The sequence below is a fragment of the Megascapheus bottae genome, chromosome 11, assembly GCF_031878675.1.
Source record: "Megascapheus bottae isolate mThoBot1 chromosome 11, mThoBot2.hap1, whole genome shotgun sequence".
In the NCBI taxonomy this organism is placed as follows: Eukaryota; Metazoa; Chordata; class Mammalia; order Rodentia; family Geomyidae; genus Megascapheus; species Megascapheus bottae.
Window position 1 is genome coordinate 52,882,243 of NC_143519.1, and position 19,261 is coordinate 52,901,503.

At 42.0% G+C, this 19,261-nt stretch overlaps 1 protein-coding gene across 1 annotated transcript; it reads left to right on the forward strand.

Annotated features, from left to right (window-relative positions):
- Positions 1-207: 207 nt before the first annotated feature.
- Positions 208-13,207, forward strand: Ccna1 (cyclin A1). Its single transcript, XM_090341743.1, has 9 exons — positions 208-369; positions 1,370-1,552; positions 6,832-7,078; positions 7,253-7,377; positions 8,330-8,553; positions 9,653-9,857; positions 10,877-10,990; positions 12,526-12,659; positions 12,963-13,207. The coding sequence occupies exons 2-9, from the start codon at positions 1,388-1,390 to the stop codon at positions 13,009-13,011; spliced, it is 1,263 nt and encodes a 420-aa protein (XP_090197869.1). The 5' UTR covers positions 208-369; positions 1,370-1,387; the 3' UTR covers positions 13,012-13,207.
- Positions 13,208-19,261: the final 6,054 nt, after the last annotated feature.

The following is a 19,261-nucleotide window of genomic DNA, read 5'->3' on the forward strand; positions in this document are numbered from 1 at the left end:
AGACCCCGCCGCCGCCGAGGACGAGGATGCCCCGGGAGGGTCACACCCGGGGCCCCGGGGCCTCCGCCGCCGCGCCCCGGCCCGCTGATGTCGGGGAGAAGCCTAGGTGTGTGGGCAGGGGGAAAGGGAGCGAGCCGCGCCCTCGGGCCGGCGTGGCGGGGCGCCCCGCGTCGCTCTCCCGAGCCAAGGTTCTCAGGAGCGGGCCGCGCAAAAGACGTTAGCGGGAGGAGTTAGCGGCTGTTGGCAGAACGACTTCAGTAGGGGGAAACAGTCTTTTCCCCGGCCCGGCCATCGCGGGGTGGCCCGCCGTCCTCCCTGCCCGGGGCAGGGGACTGGGGACGGCCGGCCCGGAGGGGCGCGTGTGCCGCGGTGAGCGCCAGCGCCGGCGCGCCCGGGCAAGAGGCGGCGCAGGCGGGGCTGGGGGCGGGGCGGGCGGGGTGCGGCGGGGTGGGGAGGGTCTCGCCGTTGGCCTCCCCCACCCGGCCGGCCTCCCGCCGGGGACTGAACTCTCCCCGGGCTTCTTGGCGTGGTCCGGGAGGGGGAGCGGGTCAGGTGAGGGGAGGGGGTCGCCATGGCGATGCGGCCCCGGGGCGCGCACGCTCGCTGCGGTTGGCATGGAAGCGCTCCCTCCCCTCCTCCCTGGCGGGAGACGCGGCGCCGGCGCTGATTGGCTGGTTCAACAGACGCGGGCGGGTTGAAAGTAGCCAGGACTTGTGCGCCGCGGAGCCTGCGGCGGCGGCTGGGGGTGTCGGGTGTCCCCGGGCTGCAATCTCCCCACCCCGACGGCCGCGCCACGCCCCCCTGCCGGCACCCCGTCAGCGCCTCTCCCGCTCTGCGCCCGACCCGGTTCCCGACGTCTGGAGAGCGTAACGCCGCGAGGAGCGGGAGTCCCCCCCCCCGTGGGTTCCTGGAGCAGGTTTGGGGTGGGAGGAAGGAAGGGCCCCGGGGTGGGGGCAGCAGCACCTCACCTGTCACTCTGAGACGCGGTGGAGAGTCCCTCTTCTTTTTCTTGGGGGTGCTGAGGTGGCGGGATCTGTGTATTTCCAATGGGAAAGATGAGGGGGGTGTGGCGGGGAAGGGAGTGTGTGTGGGGGGGAACCCCAAGTGTGAACTTTCCCCGGGGCTTAGACGTGAGGTGTGGCCCGGGTTTGCGGGTGGCTCTTCTCTCCAGCAGCGCTCCACCGGGGTCTCATGTGGAAAGCCCTGGAGAAGTTCAGAACCGCGCGCTGGACGGGCGCCTCAGTTTACCCCCCGCCTCGGTCCCGGGCCTTTCCGCCGGGCCTCGGGGTGGCGGCGGCCTGGGGGGCTGCAGGTGGGGCGGGCGGGGCTCACTCGAGGCCTGGTCTGTGTCTCTCCCTGAGGGCCGCAGCGCGCGGAGCCTGAGGCGATGCTGCGCAGCAACTCCAAGAGCGGAGTGGTCCTGCCTCCCGCGGCGCGGGGTCTGGATGCGTGCCAGGTGCTCAGCCGAGCCCAGCTCGGGCAGGAGCCCCCCCAGAGGACGGTGCTGGGGGTGCTGACCGAGAATGGCCAGTACCGGAGAACCTGTGGCCAGGTAACAGGGCCTGGAAGCACGGGGCGGGGTGGGGTGCGGGTGGGGTGGGGTGGAGGGGCGCCTGCCCTCCCCGAGGGCGGGGCTCGTCTCTGGGAGTTGTCCCTACCGTCCCCCGGACCATCCCAGTCCCAGAACCCCAAGGTAAATGTGTGCGCGCAGGTGCGGTGGTGCGGCTCGAACTCGGGGCCTGGCGCACCGGCGCGCGCCCGCCTCCGACCTGAGCCATAACCCCACTTCTGACTTTTTGGTGATGGATCAGGAGATTCGGTTCTCACAGACTTTTCCGCCTCCTCTTTCCCCGCCGGGGGCTGGCTTTGATAGTTGGATGGTTTTAGCCAGCAGGCAACAGGATTACAGTCCTGAGATTACAGGGCTGGGAGGGAAGTTGGTTTCTTTAGATTATTATTATTATTTTATCAGTTGCTTTTGTTATTTTTTTTTTTCAGCTAGAAATAGCCATTCCTTTTCTTTGCTATTTTTCTCAATGTCTAGTAAGTGGGTTTAGGAAACTGTTTGAATTAAATATGTGTGAAAAGAACAACAACAAAAATGGCTGTCCAAAATAAAACCTTCTGGTCACACTAGTATACCGGATGATCTAAGCCATGCTTGAAAGATTCCTGGATAGCCTTTGGTATGCTCATGGAGAATCAGGATTAGATTGGGGTATGGTAGGTCACTTTGGAAAGATTGCTCCCCAGGACTAAGAGCAGTTAGGCAAACTAGTATTGGATCTCAGGGGCGTAGTTGTATGCTCTTAATTAATCACTAGAACGTTCATTTGAAGACTGAGCAATCAGGACAGTCAAGGCAAAGGAGGGATTTGGTTGGGTAAGAATGCTTTTTTTTTTGCCAGTCCTAGAGCTCGAATTCAGGGCCTGAGCACTATCCTTGGGCCTTCCCAAGGCTAGAGCTCCACCACTTGAGCTACAGCACTGCTTCCAGCTATTTCTGTGTATGTGGTACCAAGGAATCCAACCTGGACCTTCGTGCATGCTAGGTGAGCACCACCACTAGGCCAAAAAGGATTTTTTGAGTGGAGAGTTGGTCCTTAAGTCTGTTTTTTGGCAGGTCCTCAATGATGTCTTGGCCTGACTTGCAAATTTGAGATCAGTGGTGATGCATGTAATATCTTTCCCATATTATGGGCAAAAAGTTCTGAATGACTTAAACACAAATCTCCCTTCTACCCCCCAAATGTAACTGCCAAGGCTAGATTACTGCCTCCTTGAACCATCTGCCTTTTGATGGACCTAGAAAATACTCAAAATGATCTATTCAAAGCTTTGGAGAAAATTAAGTGAAAGTGGTTTTAGTAAAAATTAACTTAGTAGTATTTACTTTAAAATGAAAGTCTAAGTTGTGGTGCTTTTAGATTGAGAGCTGTGCCTGTGTGAGTGATCTCATTTTAAATTCACACTCATTGATGTTGCCTGATTCTACTGGCTATTTTTACTGCCTTTGCATTTGTCTGCTTCATTTCTCTGCAACCTTTTAGAAACTTACTTCCCATTTTTCTTTTTCTCTTTAATCATCTATACCTCCTTCTAAATGTCTTTACTTTTTATCTTTTTATCTCTTTATTATGATTATTTATTGGTACTGGAACTTGAACTCAGGGCCTGGGTCCCTTGGCATTTTGGAAAACCACAGCTTCACTTTTTGATGGCTAACTGGAGATTAGTTTCATGGACTTTCCTATCCAGGCTGGCTTTAAACTTCTGATCCTCATATCTCAGCCTCCTGAGTAGCTAATATGCAGGTGTGAGACATGGGAGACTGGCTTAAAAAGTTACCTTTAAATAATTGCACAGAAGAGTTTCAATTTATGAGTATAGTGCATCTTGGCCAATGTTACCTCTTCAATCTTTCTTCTCATCTCTCCTAGCCCCACCCATCTCATCAAGTTACCTGGTTCCATTTTCACATATGTACACTGAATAGTATGATTGTATTCCTGTCTCCTTTGATTGACCTCCTTCTCCTTGACCCTCCCCCAAGAGGTATTCTAGGTTCTTAATATTTGTTTTGTTGAAGTGTAAGCTCATTGTTCAGATGAGTTACAGCATTGTTATAACTCCTCCTTATTCCTAACTGATTGACTTTGCATTCCATTTTCCGAAAACTGTGGAAGCAACTAGAAGAGCCTCTCCACTTCAGCCCTGTGCTATGTACCCATGCTATTCAGTGACTGATTTTGTTCTGACCCTCTTTTATGCCAGGTGTTTCCCCAAATGGTTGTGTCTTTCCCGAGATATCTTCCCAATAGTTCTTTTCATTACTGGATCAAACCCACAAACATATAAATACTGCTATTTTTATCTGTCTTGGAAACCTTGCAACACAGAGCTCTTTGTAGCAATCTTCAAAATCTTGCAGCATGGAGCTCTTTGTAGTAGCTGGGCTGTGCCATTTACAGCAATATTTTTTGAGAGTTTGTCAGGTTGGATGTCTGACTGTTGATAGGGTACTTGCCAATGAGCCAAAAGTGTGAGGTACCGCGTTTCAGTCCCATCTCAGACCTAAAAAAAGTTTGTCTATCCTAACAGCATGCAGGCAGTAAATAGAATATAGAATGACCTTCCTGTTCCCAGTCCCTTTTGTTACCCTTGACTTTTCTTTTCTTTTCTTTTCTTTTTTTTTTTTGCCAGTCCTGGGCTTTTTGAGCTCAGGGCCTGAGCACTATCCTTGGACTTTCTCAAGGCTAGAGAGAGGCTTGAGCCTCAGCACCACTTCCAGCTTTTTTCTATGTATGTGGAACCGAGGAATTGAACCTGCGTCTTTGTGCATGCTAGGCGAGCACTCTGCCAGTAGGCCAAACTCCCGGCCCTCTTTTCCTCTTTTCTTCCATATAATTTACTGAGAAAATGTTATTGGCTTTACTTTGTAAAATGTCTAGTGTCTTTACTTTTGTCCCTTTACCTTACTATTTAAACTCCCCAATATATCAAGTATAGACAAAAGGAAAGCCATAGTATTGAAACTCTGTTCTCTAGTGTTAGATTGCCTGAAATGTCCAAGTTTTATGACTGGTCATCTAATTGTGATCTTTTTTCTTTATACCTGTACCCCAGATGAACCTTTTAAAACCAATCAGAAGTCAGGCATCTGTGGCTTATGCCTTTAATCCTAGCTACTCAGGATCGGGGTATGAAGTCAGCTCAGGCAGCAAAATCACCATGACACTTTATCTCCAGTTAACCACTCAAAACAAAACCTGAAAGTGATGCTGTGGTTCAAGTGGTAGAGTGCTAGTCTTGAGCACAAAGAGGCTCAGAGTCTGCACCCAGGCCCTGAATTCAAGCCATACAACTGACAAAATGAACTAATCAGATTTCCTGACTGCTCTGCCCATAATCTCTTCAAGGCTTTACTGTCTACGTAAAAGCCAATATTTAAAATGGCTTATGATAAGCTCTTTGTTAATTGATCTCTTTTTCTTGAAAAGCAAGTTTGCTGCCCTGCTCTTTTTCATTGTTCTCTAACTACATCTATATTTTCTTCTTATCCTTCTTATCTCTGGCTGCAAATTTTATTTATTGCTAGATGTTCTAAATTTAGTGTCTAGATGTTCAGTGAATATTTGCTTAATTAATGAATACTTTGACTTCTATATATTATCTCCCAAAAGTTAAGCTTGTCAGTGCTTTGAATTTGTGGCGATCTGGTTATAATAATGTGTGATTATGGGCCTTTATAGACCCACTCAATTTCTGGCTTTTTAGTGGTTAGCTGGAGATATGAATCTCATAGACTTCTTTTTTTTGCTGAGGCTAGTTTCAAACTACAATCCTCATAACTCAGCTTCCGGAGTAGTTAGGATTACAGGCATGAGCCATGAGTGCTGCTTTAAGGTTTTTTCTTATTTAGATAAGTCAAATATCAAACTTTATAAATGGAAAGGAAGATGATAAAATCATATACTTAGGATTAGCCTTCAATAGAAGGCATAAAAAGTAATTATAAGCAAGATAGTAAAGCTAGCATTTGTATTAGGCCAGTGCACTAAGCTTGCCCACCAGCCTTGGTTCAGCTGATTTTCTGGACAATTCCACAGGATGTATCAGTGCCAGGTGCACAATGCTTATCAATTGTGGTACTGCAGTTGAGCCCAGGCTTTAAGTTAGAATAAAGGAAAAAGAGTTGAGAAATTTCCCTAAGAATAATTGCATTGTCTTGTACAAAAAAAAAATCTAGCTTGTAAGAGTAGTTACTAATTCATCCTATTTCTAAAAAAACAGAACATAAAATGCAACCTTGTAGGTGCCTGTAGGAAAAGTTATTTTTTTTTGGAGAACTGTAATAATTCATTAACGGTATGTCATGATCTAGACTGAGTACTTGTTAAATCTTGCAGAGCTATAAGCCTAAATCCAACTTGTGATTTTCTTCCCATTGGTGGTACTTCATTTTGGAAGGGAGCTATAGCTTCTCTTTGTTGTACGATCTTATGATTTTGAGTTCTTATTGATCCGGATATAAAGAAAACAACTTTTTTCCCTATATCAAAATATAGAAAAAAATATACTTTTGAATCATTAGTCTCTAGAATTAGACAGTGGATATTTTTATTTAGAAGTCAATCTGTTATTTTTTATTTTTATTTTATTACAAAGGTGGTGTGCAGAGGGGTTTCAGTTGCATAAGTGAGGTAATGAGTATATTTCTTGTCAGTGTTATTTTCTCCCACTTTCTTCCCCTCTCCCCTCCCTTACAAGTTATTTCTTATTTTTTCTCCCCCAACCCCAGCTTGGTTTATCTCTGGTTGTCATTGATTTTTACTTTGGTACCCTGTATCGTGTGCGTGTGTGTGTGTGTGTGTGTGTGTGTGTGTGTGTGTGTTTGTTTGGGGAAGTGATGGGGGAATCACAAAATGGTGAGACAAACTACAAAGGATGAACCAATGCAGCAGCAATAGCCATAATACATAATGTTGGAAATGAACTTTGTGGGTCAATCTTGTCTTATCTGTCATCCTAGCTACTCAGAATGCTAAAATCTGAGGATTGCAGTTTAAAGCCAGCCTGGGCAAGAAAGTCCATGAGATTTATCTCCAATAAAACACCAAAAAAATCTGGAAGTGGAGCTATGGCTCAACTTGCAGAACTCCAGCATTGAGTAGGGATAGGCCTAGGGATAGCACCTAGGCCCTGAGTTTAAGCCATAGCACAACCATATCAATCTTGTCTTCCTAAGCTTCTGGTTGGAGTTATTCACTACATGTCTTTTGGATGGGAAGGGGAATAATCTCTAATAAGAGATGTATTTTTTTTTTTAAGGAGGTCGCAGCAATTAGGTGTTTTGCTGGATCAGAAAATGTCTTTCCTCCCCCTGGAAAGAGTGTGCTGTCTGACTGTGGGCTCCATGAACCAGCCAAGCATGGGTTTGATATCTACATGGATGATCCTGAGCAAGGGGACAGTAGCAGCTGCCCAGGGAGAGAGAGCATAGCATTTGAGAACGTGTATGAAGTAGATACCAGTACACTCAAGTCAGATCTTCACTTCCTCTTGGATTTCAACACAGGTAATCTGACACCCGTATGGCTGCCCTGTAGTCATAATCATCTGCACTGTTTCAGTGGCAAGTAACCAGCAAGAGAAAACTGGAAATGATGACTGTGTTCTCAATAACCTGTGATGGGTGAGTAGCTGTGCGAGTTGTTAAATGACTTTATCTGACAATGTTGAACCTCTGCAGTTTCTCCTATGCTGGTAGATCCATCTGTCCATTCTCAGTCTGAAGAAGCATCAGATTTTGGCTCAGATGTCATAAATGTGACTGAATACGCTGAAGAAATCCATCAGTACCTTAGAGAAGCTGAAGTGAGTTTTCTCAACTTCTACTTCATATTAAGTTGTAAGTTCTTGGCCATAGCCACCAGTGAATGGCATCATTATGCCTTCTAAACAGAAGAAATCTATGAAAAAATATTTGCACGATGAGCATCCTTATTCTGACAATCCCAATTTTGAATTGTTCCAAAATCTGAAACTTACGAATACTGACATGTTGCCATATATGGAAAATTCCACACAGTGAAAACTTTTTATGCACAGAATTCTAAAATATTTCATGAAAGTACCTCTAGGCTATCTGTAAGTTTTATAATTTTTTGTTTAAGATTGGGTCATATCTCCCTTATAACTCCTTACTGTATAATGCGAATATCTCTGAATCAAAGAAAAACCTAAAGTCTGAAATTACTTCTGATCCCATGTATTTTGGATAAGAGATACTCAACCTGTAGTTGTGATGGTGAGTACTAATTAAATGGTTGAGTTCTGTATGACTTGAAGGGTTTACATATTAAGTATTTCCTTCTCAGAATTAACACACATTGATATTTTCCTTAAATCGTTAGTTCATTATATGACAACCAGAATTTTATCCTTCCTTATGATGATTTATTTAGCTGTGAATCAGTATTCCCTTAACCTTTGCTTATGAGATTCGTATGTTTGTATGCCAGTCCAGAGGCTGAACTCAGGGCCTGGGCACTATCCGTGATTGTTTTTGTTCAAGACTAGTGCTCTACCACTTGAGCAACAGCTTCACTTCTAGCTGTTTTGGTGTTTAATTGGAAGTGAGTCTCATGAACTATACTGCTTGGGCCAGCTTTGAACCATGATTCTCAAATCAGTTTCCTGAATAGCTAGGATTATAGGTGTGAGCCACCAGTGCCCAGCAGAAATTTTTTTTAAATGGCCACAAAACTAGACAGTGATCTTTCTGTATTTCCAGCCATTTAAAGATCCAACCTCTTTTTCCAAACAGGTCAGGTACAGACCCAAAGCACACTACATGAGGAAACAGCCCGACATCACTGAAGGCATGCGTACCATTCTGGTAGATTGGCTGGTGGAGGTTGGCGAAGAATATAAGCTCCGGGCAGAGACTCTGTACCTGGCTGTCAATTTCCTGGACAGGTTTCTCTCCTGCATGTCTGTTCTGAGAGGGAAATTGCAGCTTGTTGGAACAGCAGCTATTCTTCTAGCTTCGTAAGTGTTCTTTCAGCTTGGATCATGTGAAACTAGCTCTTGTCAAAACACTTGTTTGTATTCTCTATTTATTGAAGACATTCAATGCATAACAATTGAAACTATTCATATTTCCTTTGAGAAAAGATCATTATCTTTGTAGATTTACCAAGGAACTGAATCTTACCCACATAGTCTTTCTTCAGTTCAGACAGTTAAAATTTAGAGAAAAAAATTCAATATCCTGCTAAAACAGCCATCAGCTCAAATTCAGAATCTAACTGAATGAACTATTTTGCCATGTAGTCTGTTTACTGCATTCCAATACAAATAAAAATCTTATTCAAGGAGATTTGATTACACAAAAGCTGTCTTTATGATCTAGCAAATAGCCCTTAATGATAATGCTTATTTGGTTATAGTACGTAAACAATTTTAACTGGTTTCTATTTCTGTCAGATTTGTAACAATACTTAGCTGTGTTGGAAAAGAATTAGACAGTGTCTTAGCTGCTCTTAAGTGACATGTTGCTGAATAGCAGACCCCTTCCTGGTCTTTCTGCCTCGAAGACACTAGTTATTAATATTCAAGAACTTTCTAATATCTCCCCATCTCCCCTCCCACAAAAGAAAGCAGAAACAAAGCAGAAGGGAAGAACTATCAGTGAAATTGTATCATTGTTTTATCTTCCTCTTGGCTATTTAACATCATTTGCTAATTCAGTGAAGTTGAATATTATCTTTTTAATAATCAAAGGCCCATGGAATTTTTCCTGCTATTGAATTCATCAACCCCATTCTTTTCCACAAAGTGATTTGGAGATTATAAGATTAGTAGGAATTCACATGTCATGCCATCATTGAGAATTTTTCCTTCTATCCGAGGCTAATACCTGCAATTCTCATTTAGAAGTGGTTTCTGAGGCTACTCCCAAGAGGAAGTATAGCATATTCTGTAACATTCATGTTCTTGGCCTAGAAATAAGCTCCTAACATTTTCACATTCCTGTGCTATTCTGAGATGTAAGTGGAAATAGTGATATATCAAGGCCATGATGAGAGATGAGAGAAGTATAGCCATGAGTTCCAAACTTTGCTTCCCCCAATTTTTCCTTTCACAGGAAATATGAAGAGATATATCCACCCGAAGTGGATGAGTTTGTCTATATAACTGATGATACATACACAAAACGACAGCTGTTAAGAATGGAGCACCTGCTCCTGAAAGTCCTAGCTTTTGATCTGACAGTACCAACCACCAACCAGTTTCTCCTTCAGTATTTGCGGCGGCAAGGAGTGTGTATCAGAACTGAGAACCTGGCCAAGGTAGGCTGCTCGACTTCCAAGAACTTTCAGTTGCCAAGTTTGACTTTTCTTTTCCAATTTTTTTTTTAAGTCTAGTCTTCAGGAAACCTTCTTAGTAATAAAGTAGAGTTAGTTTCAAGAACATAACATCTGATCATAAAACATTACTATTGTGGTTAAATTCAGCAGCCAAATTGTTTAAACATCTATGATTTAAAAAAAAAATTCAAGCTTGGAAACTCCTTGATAAATATAGACCCCATGTAAGAATTAATTCTTAATTGGGAAAAAATTGAATGTAGAAGGTTTTTTCCTTTTCTTTTTTAAATTTTATTTTGCAGGGGTGATAGGGGGCTTTTAACTTAGGGTCTCATGCTTGCTAGGCAGGCATGCTACCACTCAAATCACACTCCTAATAGTTTAAAACTTATTCTGATGTTTTAAGTAATGAGCATCATTTGATCATATGGAGTTACAGGAGTTTGATTTAAGGCATAAAAGTATGAGTTTGATCAATTTGCTTACCAACCACTACAGTTTAGAATATTTGATATCTCTCTATCTATCTATATATCTCTCTCTATCTGTTCATCCATCCATGTGCAAAGAATAATTAGGGTGTCTATATACTTTTTCTGTCTATATACCCATATGTTTCTCCTAATATGTTCCTGTTGGTATTATTCTAAGTTGGAAACCACATTCATTTGCCTGATGAATGAATAGATTTAGTATGGATTTTTTTCTTTATGGCTGAAGGCTCTAATTCTATCCTAGGTGCCAGAATTACACTACTTTATCTGAACAGCAGAAGCCATCGCAAGCATAAAATGAGGAAAATAAGCTATATCTCATGTGCAATAGATAGGACAACTATGAGGACATTTAATTTTTTAGGTTAAGGAAAGCCATACCAATTATTAATCTAGTGAATTATTTTGACTATTTCTATGTTTATCACCAGATACTCAGTGTATTTTTAGATTTTCCTAATCTTGATCAAATTCCTTCGTTTTTTTGTTGTTGTTTTTCTCTCTTAGTATGTAGCAGAACTGAGCCTACTTGAAGCTGATCCTTTCTTGAAATATCTTCCTTCAGTGATAGCTGCAGCAGCTTTTTGTCTGGCAAACTACACTGTGAACAGGCACTTCTGGGTGAGATCCTTTCCTCTTCTTTCTAGGTGAAATTCAAGGTCAGTGTTGCATCCATTCAAGAACTTTCAAGGTTTAGAATGGTCTTGCTTCTTGTGAAGAATTCCACAGCTGATGCTGAATGCTGCAGATCATCTGTCCTAAGTTGGACTCAATGGCTTTACTGTGTGGGGACAACAAAGGCAGGCCTGGGAACCTTAATGTCCACTGCCCTGTGTGAAGGGCCTTCAAGATACAGCCATTGTCACTCTGAGTCAAAGACTGTTGACCTTTGCTCTTCTCCCAAAATAACAGCAATACCATAAAAAACCCTAAGTCCACTAAGGAGAGCCAACAGGTTTGAATCCCCCAAAGAACTGGGCAGTTGCTACAGAAGGTGACAAGATCAGAGGTGGTCCTCGACATTTTGTTCAGAACTCACATTTTCCTCCTAAAAGAAGTGGAGTGTTCCACTTTTATTTTTCAGAATTCTTCGTGTGTGTGTGTGTGTGTGTGTGTGTGTGTGTGTGTGTGTGTGTGTCTGGATTTGAACTCAGGGCCTGGGTATTATCCCTTAGCTTTTTCATTCAAGGCTAGAGCTCTTCCACTTGAGCCACAGGTCCACTTCAGGCTTTTTGGTGCTTAATTGGGGACAAGAATTGCGTGAACTTTCCTACTTGGGCTGGCTTCAAGCTTGCGTCTTTAGATCTTAGCCTCCCGTGACTAGCTAGGATTACAGGTGTGTGCCAACAATGCTTGTCAAATACTTATTTTTTTTTAATTCAAAATAACACCTTTTATGTCTTTGGGTGACGGAGAGAGAAAAATAGGGTATAAATAGCCATATGTACAATTTCCACCCCTTCCGGCAAGCCCTCCAAAGTGTGGGGGAGGGAGACTGGGTCCCATCAGACAAGGAACAAAAACATTCAGCTGTCTGCCAATGATCAAGAAGAGACAGATCAGGCCTCCCGAGCATAAACACAGAGAGCAGATATGATGTAAATCAATTGAGAGTTTCCATCTTCGGGGTGATTCCAATCTACTGACGAACTCGGACCATCCCGGGACCCTCTTGTGTCCTCAGGTGGTTGAGTGCATCAGGGAGCGGGGAGCAGGTAGCCGGATGGTTCCAGGGTCGCCGCCAGCATCAGGGCCAGGACCTTGACGACGCACGTGAACCGCTAACCAGCGAGGCCCGTGGCCAGCAACAGTCCCAGCCTCAAATACTTATATTTTATGTTGTATTTTGACTAATACTTTTTTATATTCTATGCAAATTGGATGCTTAAGGAAGCAGTAAGTCTCTCTGATAAGACAGCAAGGAAAGTGATGTGTCCCAATTTAAGAATTACAAATATACATTGTAAGAAATAGGAGAAACTTAAAAATCTAGAACACTGGTTATTCATGTTAATATTTCATATCTTAAGTTCTTCTGAGCTATATATGGATACTTAATAAGAAATTAATTCACTTTACTTCACAGTTGGTTGTTTCAGATTTCTAATATCATATAAGATTATGTGAGGCATTTTTTTTTCTTTTGTCTTGATTAGCCAGAAACCCTTGCTGCATTTACAGGCTATTCATTAAGTGAAATTGTGCCTTGCCTGAGTGAGCTACACAAAGCATGTCTTGATATACCCCATCGGCCTCAGCAAGCAATTAGGGAGAAGTATAAAGCTTCAAAGTAAGTTTTCTTATCTTGGTTCTTTAAGACGCAATGGGATTATTTTACTATCAGCATCAGAAAAAATAAATTGTCTATCTGGCTTTGGAGGTGGCTAACTAGAGACAAGAGTAAAAGTAAATCACTGAAATTAATTTGAAAAGTCCTGGATTTATAGCTTTTTATAATTTTCCACATTTTGGTACTTACAGGAAGCTAGATTCTTTGCATTCTGTTCAGACTGCCATAGAATTTTCTACAATGCAGATTGCATACAACTGCTGTCCTTTGCTTGGGCTGACCTTGTTGTGGGTCTCATTTCAGGTATCTGCACGTGTCTCTCATGGAACCACCTGCAGTTCTTCCTCTATGAAAAGTGTCAGTGCTGAAGCACTTCCAAAACCCATCCATCACATCAGCAGACTTGCTCTTAATTTTTACAGGTTGCAGGCTGGGCCAATGAATGTCCCTAGAGATGACTTTTTAAAAATGTAATTTCAATTCTCTTAGATTTTAGTAGCTTATATCATAGACTAGCATTTTTAAAGAATAAACAATTTGACTTACGATCATGCGTTAGGCTTATTTATTTGTTAGCCTGGCAAACACAGTGCTTGAATTTTAGTTGAAAGGGTTGTAAGCACCACCGCTATTTCAAGCATTCTCCTCCGTCTGTTTTATAACTTTGGTGTGAAGAGGCATACAGGGATTTTCATGTTATATCAATGGCTTTTTCCATTTTTTCTGTTTATGTTCCATAAAACCCCTTATGAATTGGCAAAGAAAGGAAAGACTAACTCAGGAAAATTGGTGAAGAAATGTAAGCAAGAAGTGTATGTATCCTAGGTTCTCTCTACAGTCCCAGTCAATAAGATAGTACATGGAGGCCTAAATATACTCAAGTGATGCATTTCATTATTGCCTATTTGTAAAGGGATGTCATTATGTTTACATTCATCTTGGATTTAGATACTCATTAAGCATGTTGTTTAAATCTTAGCAGATCTTTTGGGAAGTAGAAGCAGACTTCAGAGGGGTAGGACTTAAGTATAATGAAACCAACTAGATTATATTCACTCTAAGCTTTGTTATAGCTTGATGTGCTCAGCTACTTGTCCCTAGTACCAAATACCTGAGAAAAACAAGGTAGTCAAGATTGCATTTTCAGGATTTCGTTTCATTATGGCAGGAAGGGCATGGCAGAGTAGAATAAAATAGAGTACCTCATATCACAGAGAATAAATACCTGAGCCAGCTGGCTTTCCCTTTCCTTCTCCTTTATTACATCCTAGCCCCCAATCTATGGGATACTTAAGTCTTGGTTTCTGAAAATGCCCTCATCGACAGACATGTCTACTCACAGACATACCTACTCACAGACACAATCAAAGGTATGCTATATTGGTCTTCTGGGTCCCTTCTTAATCTTAATGACATCAATAATCAAGTTGACTAGCACATAGAGCCCATGATTCTACAGTTTACTTCATTACTTAGGTATACATGGAACTATTCAATAGCAATTATGTATAATACAAGATGGTCAAAATTGAAAGTAAGCAAAACAATTGGCTTGATTTTATTTCAAAGACTGGAAGGCAAAACATAAATAAATTTGGTCTTGAAGGTAGAAGGCATTAAGGATGGAACAGAAACTAATCTCAAAATTAGTAGCCCTGGGCTAAAAGTCTCTAGACCAGGAATCAGTCCAGATGGCTCCATGGAGGCAAAAAGAAAGAAAAATGTATGTTTTATAGATTATGTTTACATAAAAATAATAGACAGGTATGTTTTAGGAGAAAGAAGGTAGAAGAAAGAAAAATTTGCTCCAAATTTTACATTTGCTCCAAGCACTAATGATAAAATAGAAAAATAGGCTTTTATATTAAGTCAGATTTATTTTGTCAGTCATAGGGTATGAACTAAGGACCTGGGCCCTGCCTTCAGCTTTTTTGCCCAGGTCTCTGCCACTTTGAGTCACAGCACCATTTCCAGTTTCTAGTGGTTAACTAGAGATAAGAGCCTCAAAGTGTCCCTGAGCAGACAAAGTAATTCACCAATAGGCAGATAATATGATGTAACATAGTTTATTGATTTAACATAGCCGAGCAGAGTTGACACTATATTCTAGTTCCTATCTTCTAGTCCTAACTTGCCTAACCCTCATCTGCCTATCCAGCACATCAGCTGGACTCACCTCCTGGACATCTCTTAGTCCCGAAGTTCAACAGGGCCTTCCCGTCAGATGTTAGACACAGCTCCCAGTCCTACTGCGGTGTGAGCTCCGGGCTTCATGTCTAGTCTCAGTCATCATTGGTCTTCTCGAGCAAGGAGCAGCTTCTGCATGGCCAAAGAATCGTCGAACCGCAGTCTCAGTTAAGGCCAGTAGAAGTGCTGTCCCCCATTCTGGGTCCTTTGTTTAAATTGGTTCTTGGCTTGCTCCTCTCCCGCCCCAAATCCTTCGTGCCTGATTTGGATTGGTTATGCCTTGGTCCTTGCTTGGTCTGGATTGGTTATGCCCTTGGTAGGCGGTGCCCAGAGATGTGCTGGTTGCTTTACGCTAGCTATTGCTCAATTCTGCCAGGTGTCTGGGCTCCTATGATACTACGTCTTGTAAGCCATGCTCCTGATGGTTCCTATGGTTATGGTTACAGTTATATGTGTCCTTACATCATTTTTATTTCCTATATCTATAAGCTTTTAAGTACAAGTTTTTATTGGCAATATATTTCTTAGCTTCATTTATTACTGTATTTCATTTAATTACGTTTCTGTTTTATATCATTCATTTAGCATTCCACAAAATGTTTATCATATACCATTTTCATATTTATTATATCCATCATGCTAATATTTTCACCCTATTGAATGCTCACAACACAGGGTCTTTAATGCTTGGGCTGACTTTGAACTTCAGTCTTCAGATCTCAGCCTCTTGAGTAGCTAGGATTACAGGTGTGAGCCACCAGCACCAGGCTAAGGATTTTTGTTGTTGTTGTTAATGTTGTTCTGAGAATTGAAGCCAGAGATTTTTGGTAAGCACTCTACTACTCAAGTCACACCAAGAACTTTCATGTTTATTTTTCTTGTGAGATAAGGTCTCACTAACTTTGCTCTGGCCTCAAATTTGCAATTCTTTTGTCTCCGATTCCTAAGTAGCTGGGATATAATATTAGGACCTTGAACTCAGAGCTCAGTTTTTTTTCTGTTTATGGCTGGTGCTCTACCACTTGATTCATACCTCCACTAATATTTTTTCCTTGTTATTTGGAGATAATTGTCTCATAGATTTATCTGCCAAGGCTGGCTCTTAGCCATCTGTCTTCTAAGTAACTAATACTATAGGCCTAAGATTATAGTCATCTTTGACTAGATCAACTCCCTTCCTTCCTTCCTTCCTTCCTTCCTTCCTTCCTTCCTTCCTTCCTTCCTTCCTTCTCTCCTTCCTTCTTCCCTCCCTCCTTCCCTCCCTCTGTCCTTGCCTTCTCTTCCACTTCCACCCCCTCTTCCTCCCCCTCCTTCTCTTCTGTGTCTCTGTCTTTCTTCCATTCTTCTGGAAATACTGGGATTTGAACTAAGGGTCCTTTATAGGTTGATGTTCTATTATCTGAGCTACATCTCCAGCCCAGTGACTGTCTTGTATTCATATTTCAGCTGGCCTGGACCTTGTTCTTCCTATTTGTGTTTCTCACACAGGTGAATGACAAGTGCATTCTACCACACCCAGATGCTTTTTTGAGAATAAGATCTTGCTAAGGGCTAGTCTTGAATCATGAAATTCCAAATCTCCTAAATAGCTAAGATTATAGGTATGAACCTTCATGCCCAACCTTGTTAAGACTTTAAAAAAAATTTTTAAGATAAGTTCGTGAAAGGCTTTATCCCCCTTGCAGATAAACTTTCTCAGAATGCCCCTTTTGATTCTAATGAAGAAATTAACCATTCTTTAAGATATTTGACATTTATTACATTTTGTTTCACAAAGAGGATACAGAACTTTTATCAATATTAAATTCTCTGACTTTGTTATGCAATCGGCAACTTTCAGTTTTTCATTCTAATTTATGCATGGGTATGTTTCACTCATTGCCAGTGTATACTGAACTCTTCAATGTGACAAATGGCCTCCACCTGGGAACATAGTGGGAGAAGGCAGTTCTGGATAATTTTGATAGTATAAGTGCTGTATTTTCCCTTTAAAATCCTTAAAAGCCTTGAGTAACTCAGCGAGGGAAGTCTCCTCAAAGTCTCTACTTATTTGCAAAGTCTCTGCTTATTTGTGTGTCTTCCTATAACTGGTCCCTGGCAGTATCACATAGGAGAACCCAGTATGGACTCAGACACTATAACATTGTCTTTGGTAATGTCCTTGTCTTGTTTTAGAATGCTTTGCTTCAGCTAGAAGGGACCTTGTAGAAATAGGTCATCCATTGTAAATTGTTTTGCAAAGGAAATTTTGCTTCTAAAACTGGATCCAAAGTGAGGCCTGACTCTAGACCACAGAAGCACGCCACAGTACATAGAGGTCAGTACATACGCTCCCTCCTGCTGGCAAAGAACTGTTCTCCTGGCTTTACCTTTTTCTTATATTACTACATTGTGTCCCTGAAATACTTTATTTAAAAATAGAAATATAAATGTCACCTGTGTACTTCCCACCTAGCTTAAGAAGAACAGCAACCATCTGCATGTTCTACCTCTTATCCTATGCATTGCCTTTCCCAAATTTGCCATTGGTCAAGTCCTTGAATGCTTTTCATACTTCCTAGGATGTGCTGTAAATAATAAAGCTTTTTAAGGTCTCTGGACCAGTGGCTCATGGCTGTAATCCTAGCTACTCAGGAGGCTCAGATCTGAAGATTGCAGTTTGAAGCCAGCCCAGGCAGAAAAGTCCATGAGATTCTTTCTCACTAATGAAATAGCATAAAGTCCAAAGTGGATCTGTGTTTCACCTGGTAGAGTACCAGCCTTGAGTGAAAAAGCTAAGAGAAGGCACCTAGACCCTGAATTCAAACCCTTATACTAGTATAAACTAGTACAAACAAGGATTTGTACTAGTACACATACATACACAAAAATAACATTGATCTTTTAAACAATGCAATCAGTGGTCAGTGATGGTCTCATACCTTTCAGAGACACTATTTTATTGAGATAATCTGTGATAATCTGTAACTCTTTCGTTATTTTTCTATTTTTGTAATCATTCAATGAACTCACTATACAGTTTTCTGTACTATTGTAGTCTTTTATGAGTCATAAATACACGATACATCTGTTTGAGTTTTCTCCATATTTTCTCACTACCTGTAGTCAAGAAAACTGGTTTGGACAGGGATTTGAATATCGAAGCACCACAATGGATGGCCTATGGATGCTTGTGGCCTGTGATTTCATACAGAGCCAGGCCTTTCTGAGGAAGTTATTCATAACTGTGAGCCTGGTGGCACTTGGTGAAGTGGAATGCAAAAGACAGCTAGGGGAGTCACATTTGGTGACTTTATGTCAGGAATGAAAGCCCAAGGTGGATGAGATGGATATTTTCAACATATTGTGCTACTTCTCTTTTCTCAGGGTTCTGTTGCCACAAGAGAGTCGTAACAACTATATCTGTTTTACCCCAAAGCTCCAAAACAGAAGTTCCGCTATGTGGCTGGGAGTGACCTGCCTGAGTGGATGTCTCACTTTGTATTCCACATATCCTGACTGTGGGGTGGGTGCCTAGGGTGGGGTAGGTGCTCCACAGAGCTCAGGCCATCTATATAGCATCTTCCCTTCAGGATGCCACTCAGTATGCAAGTCCTGAGGTGTCTCGTGTTTCTTTTTTTCTTTTTCATTTTTTCATATATTTTTTATTGTAATAGAAGGGTTACATGATATTTGCCAGATAGATGGTGCATTAATTCACATACATTGATACCCTTTCACATGTCTTGGTTCCCATTCCCTCCCCGCTACCCCACCCCTCATCTTGTTTTCCCCCCTTCCCTATCCAATTTCAAATAACCAAATACAAATATATCCAATATATCAGGTAACAAAGTGAGATACTATAGCAATATGAGATAACCAAGGGACAGCAAAAGAGATGAGAGATAACATAGTACCTTAAGAACAACAATCATTCCTTATATGGCTTATGTTTCTATATCCTAGAGATCCTTTCATTCAGCATCCTACTATATGGCCTTTTGTATCAAGGTTTTGCTCTATTGCAAATCTCTGCTAGGAGAGACCAAGGTTTCTACTGATTATGACAAATGAGGGAAACCATTGAGCCTAAGTTCCTTTGAGTCTGGCTTACTTCACTTAATATGATCTTTTCTAAGTCTTTCCATTTCCTAACAAATGGGGCAATGTCATTCTTTCTGACAGCAGCATAGAATTCCATTGTGTGCAAATACCACATCTTGTTGATCCACTCATCACCTGAGGGACATCTAGGTTGGTTCCATATCTTTGCTATGGTAAATAGTGCTGCAATGAACATTGTTGTGCTGGTGGATTTAGTATCTCTTTGTTTCTGGATGATTGGGTAAATGCCAAGTAGTGGAATTGCTGGGTCATAGGAGAGCTCTATGTTTAGTCTTTTGAGGAACTGCCATACTGCTTTCCATAGTGGC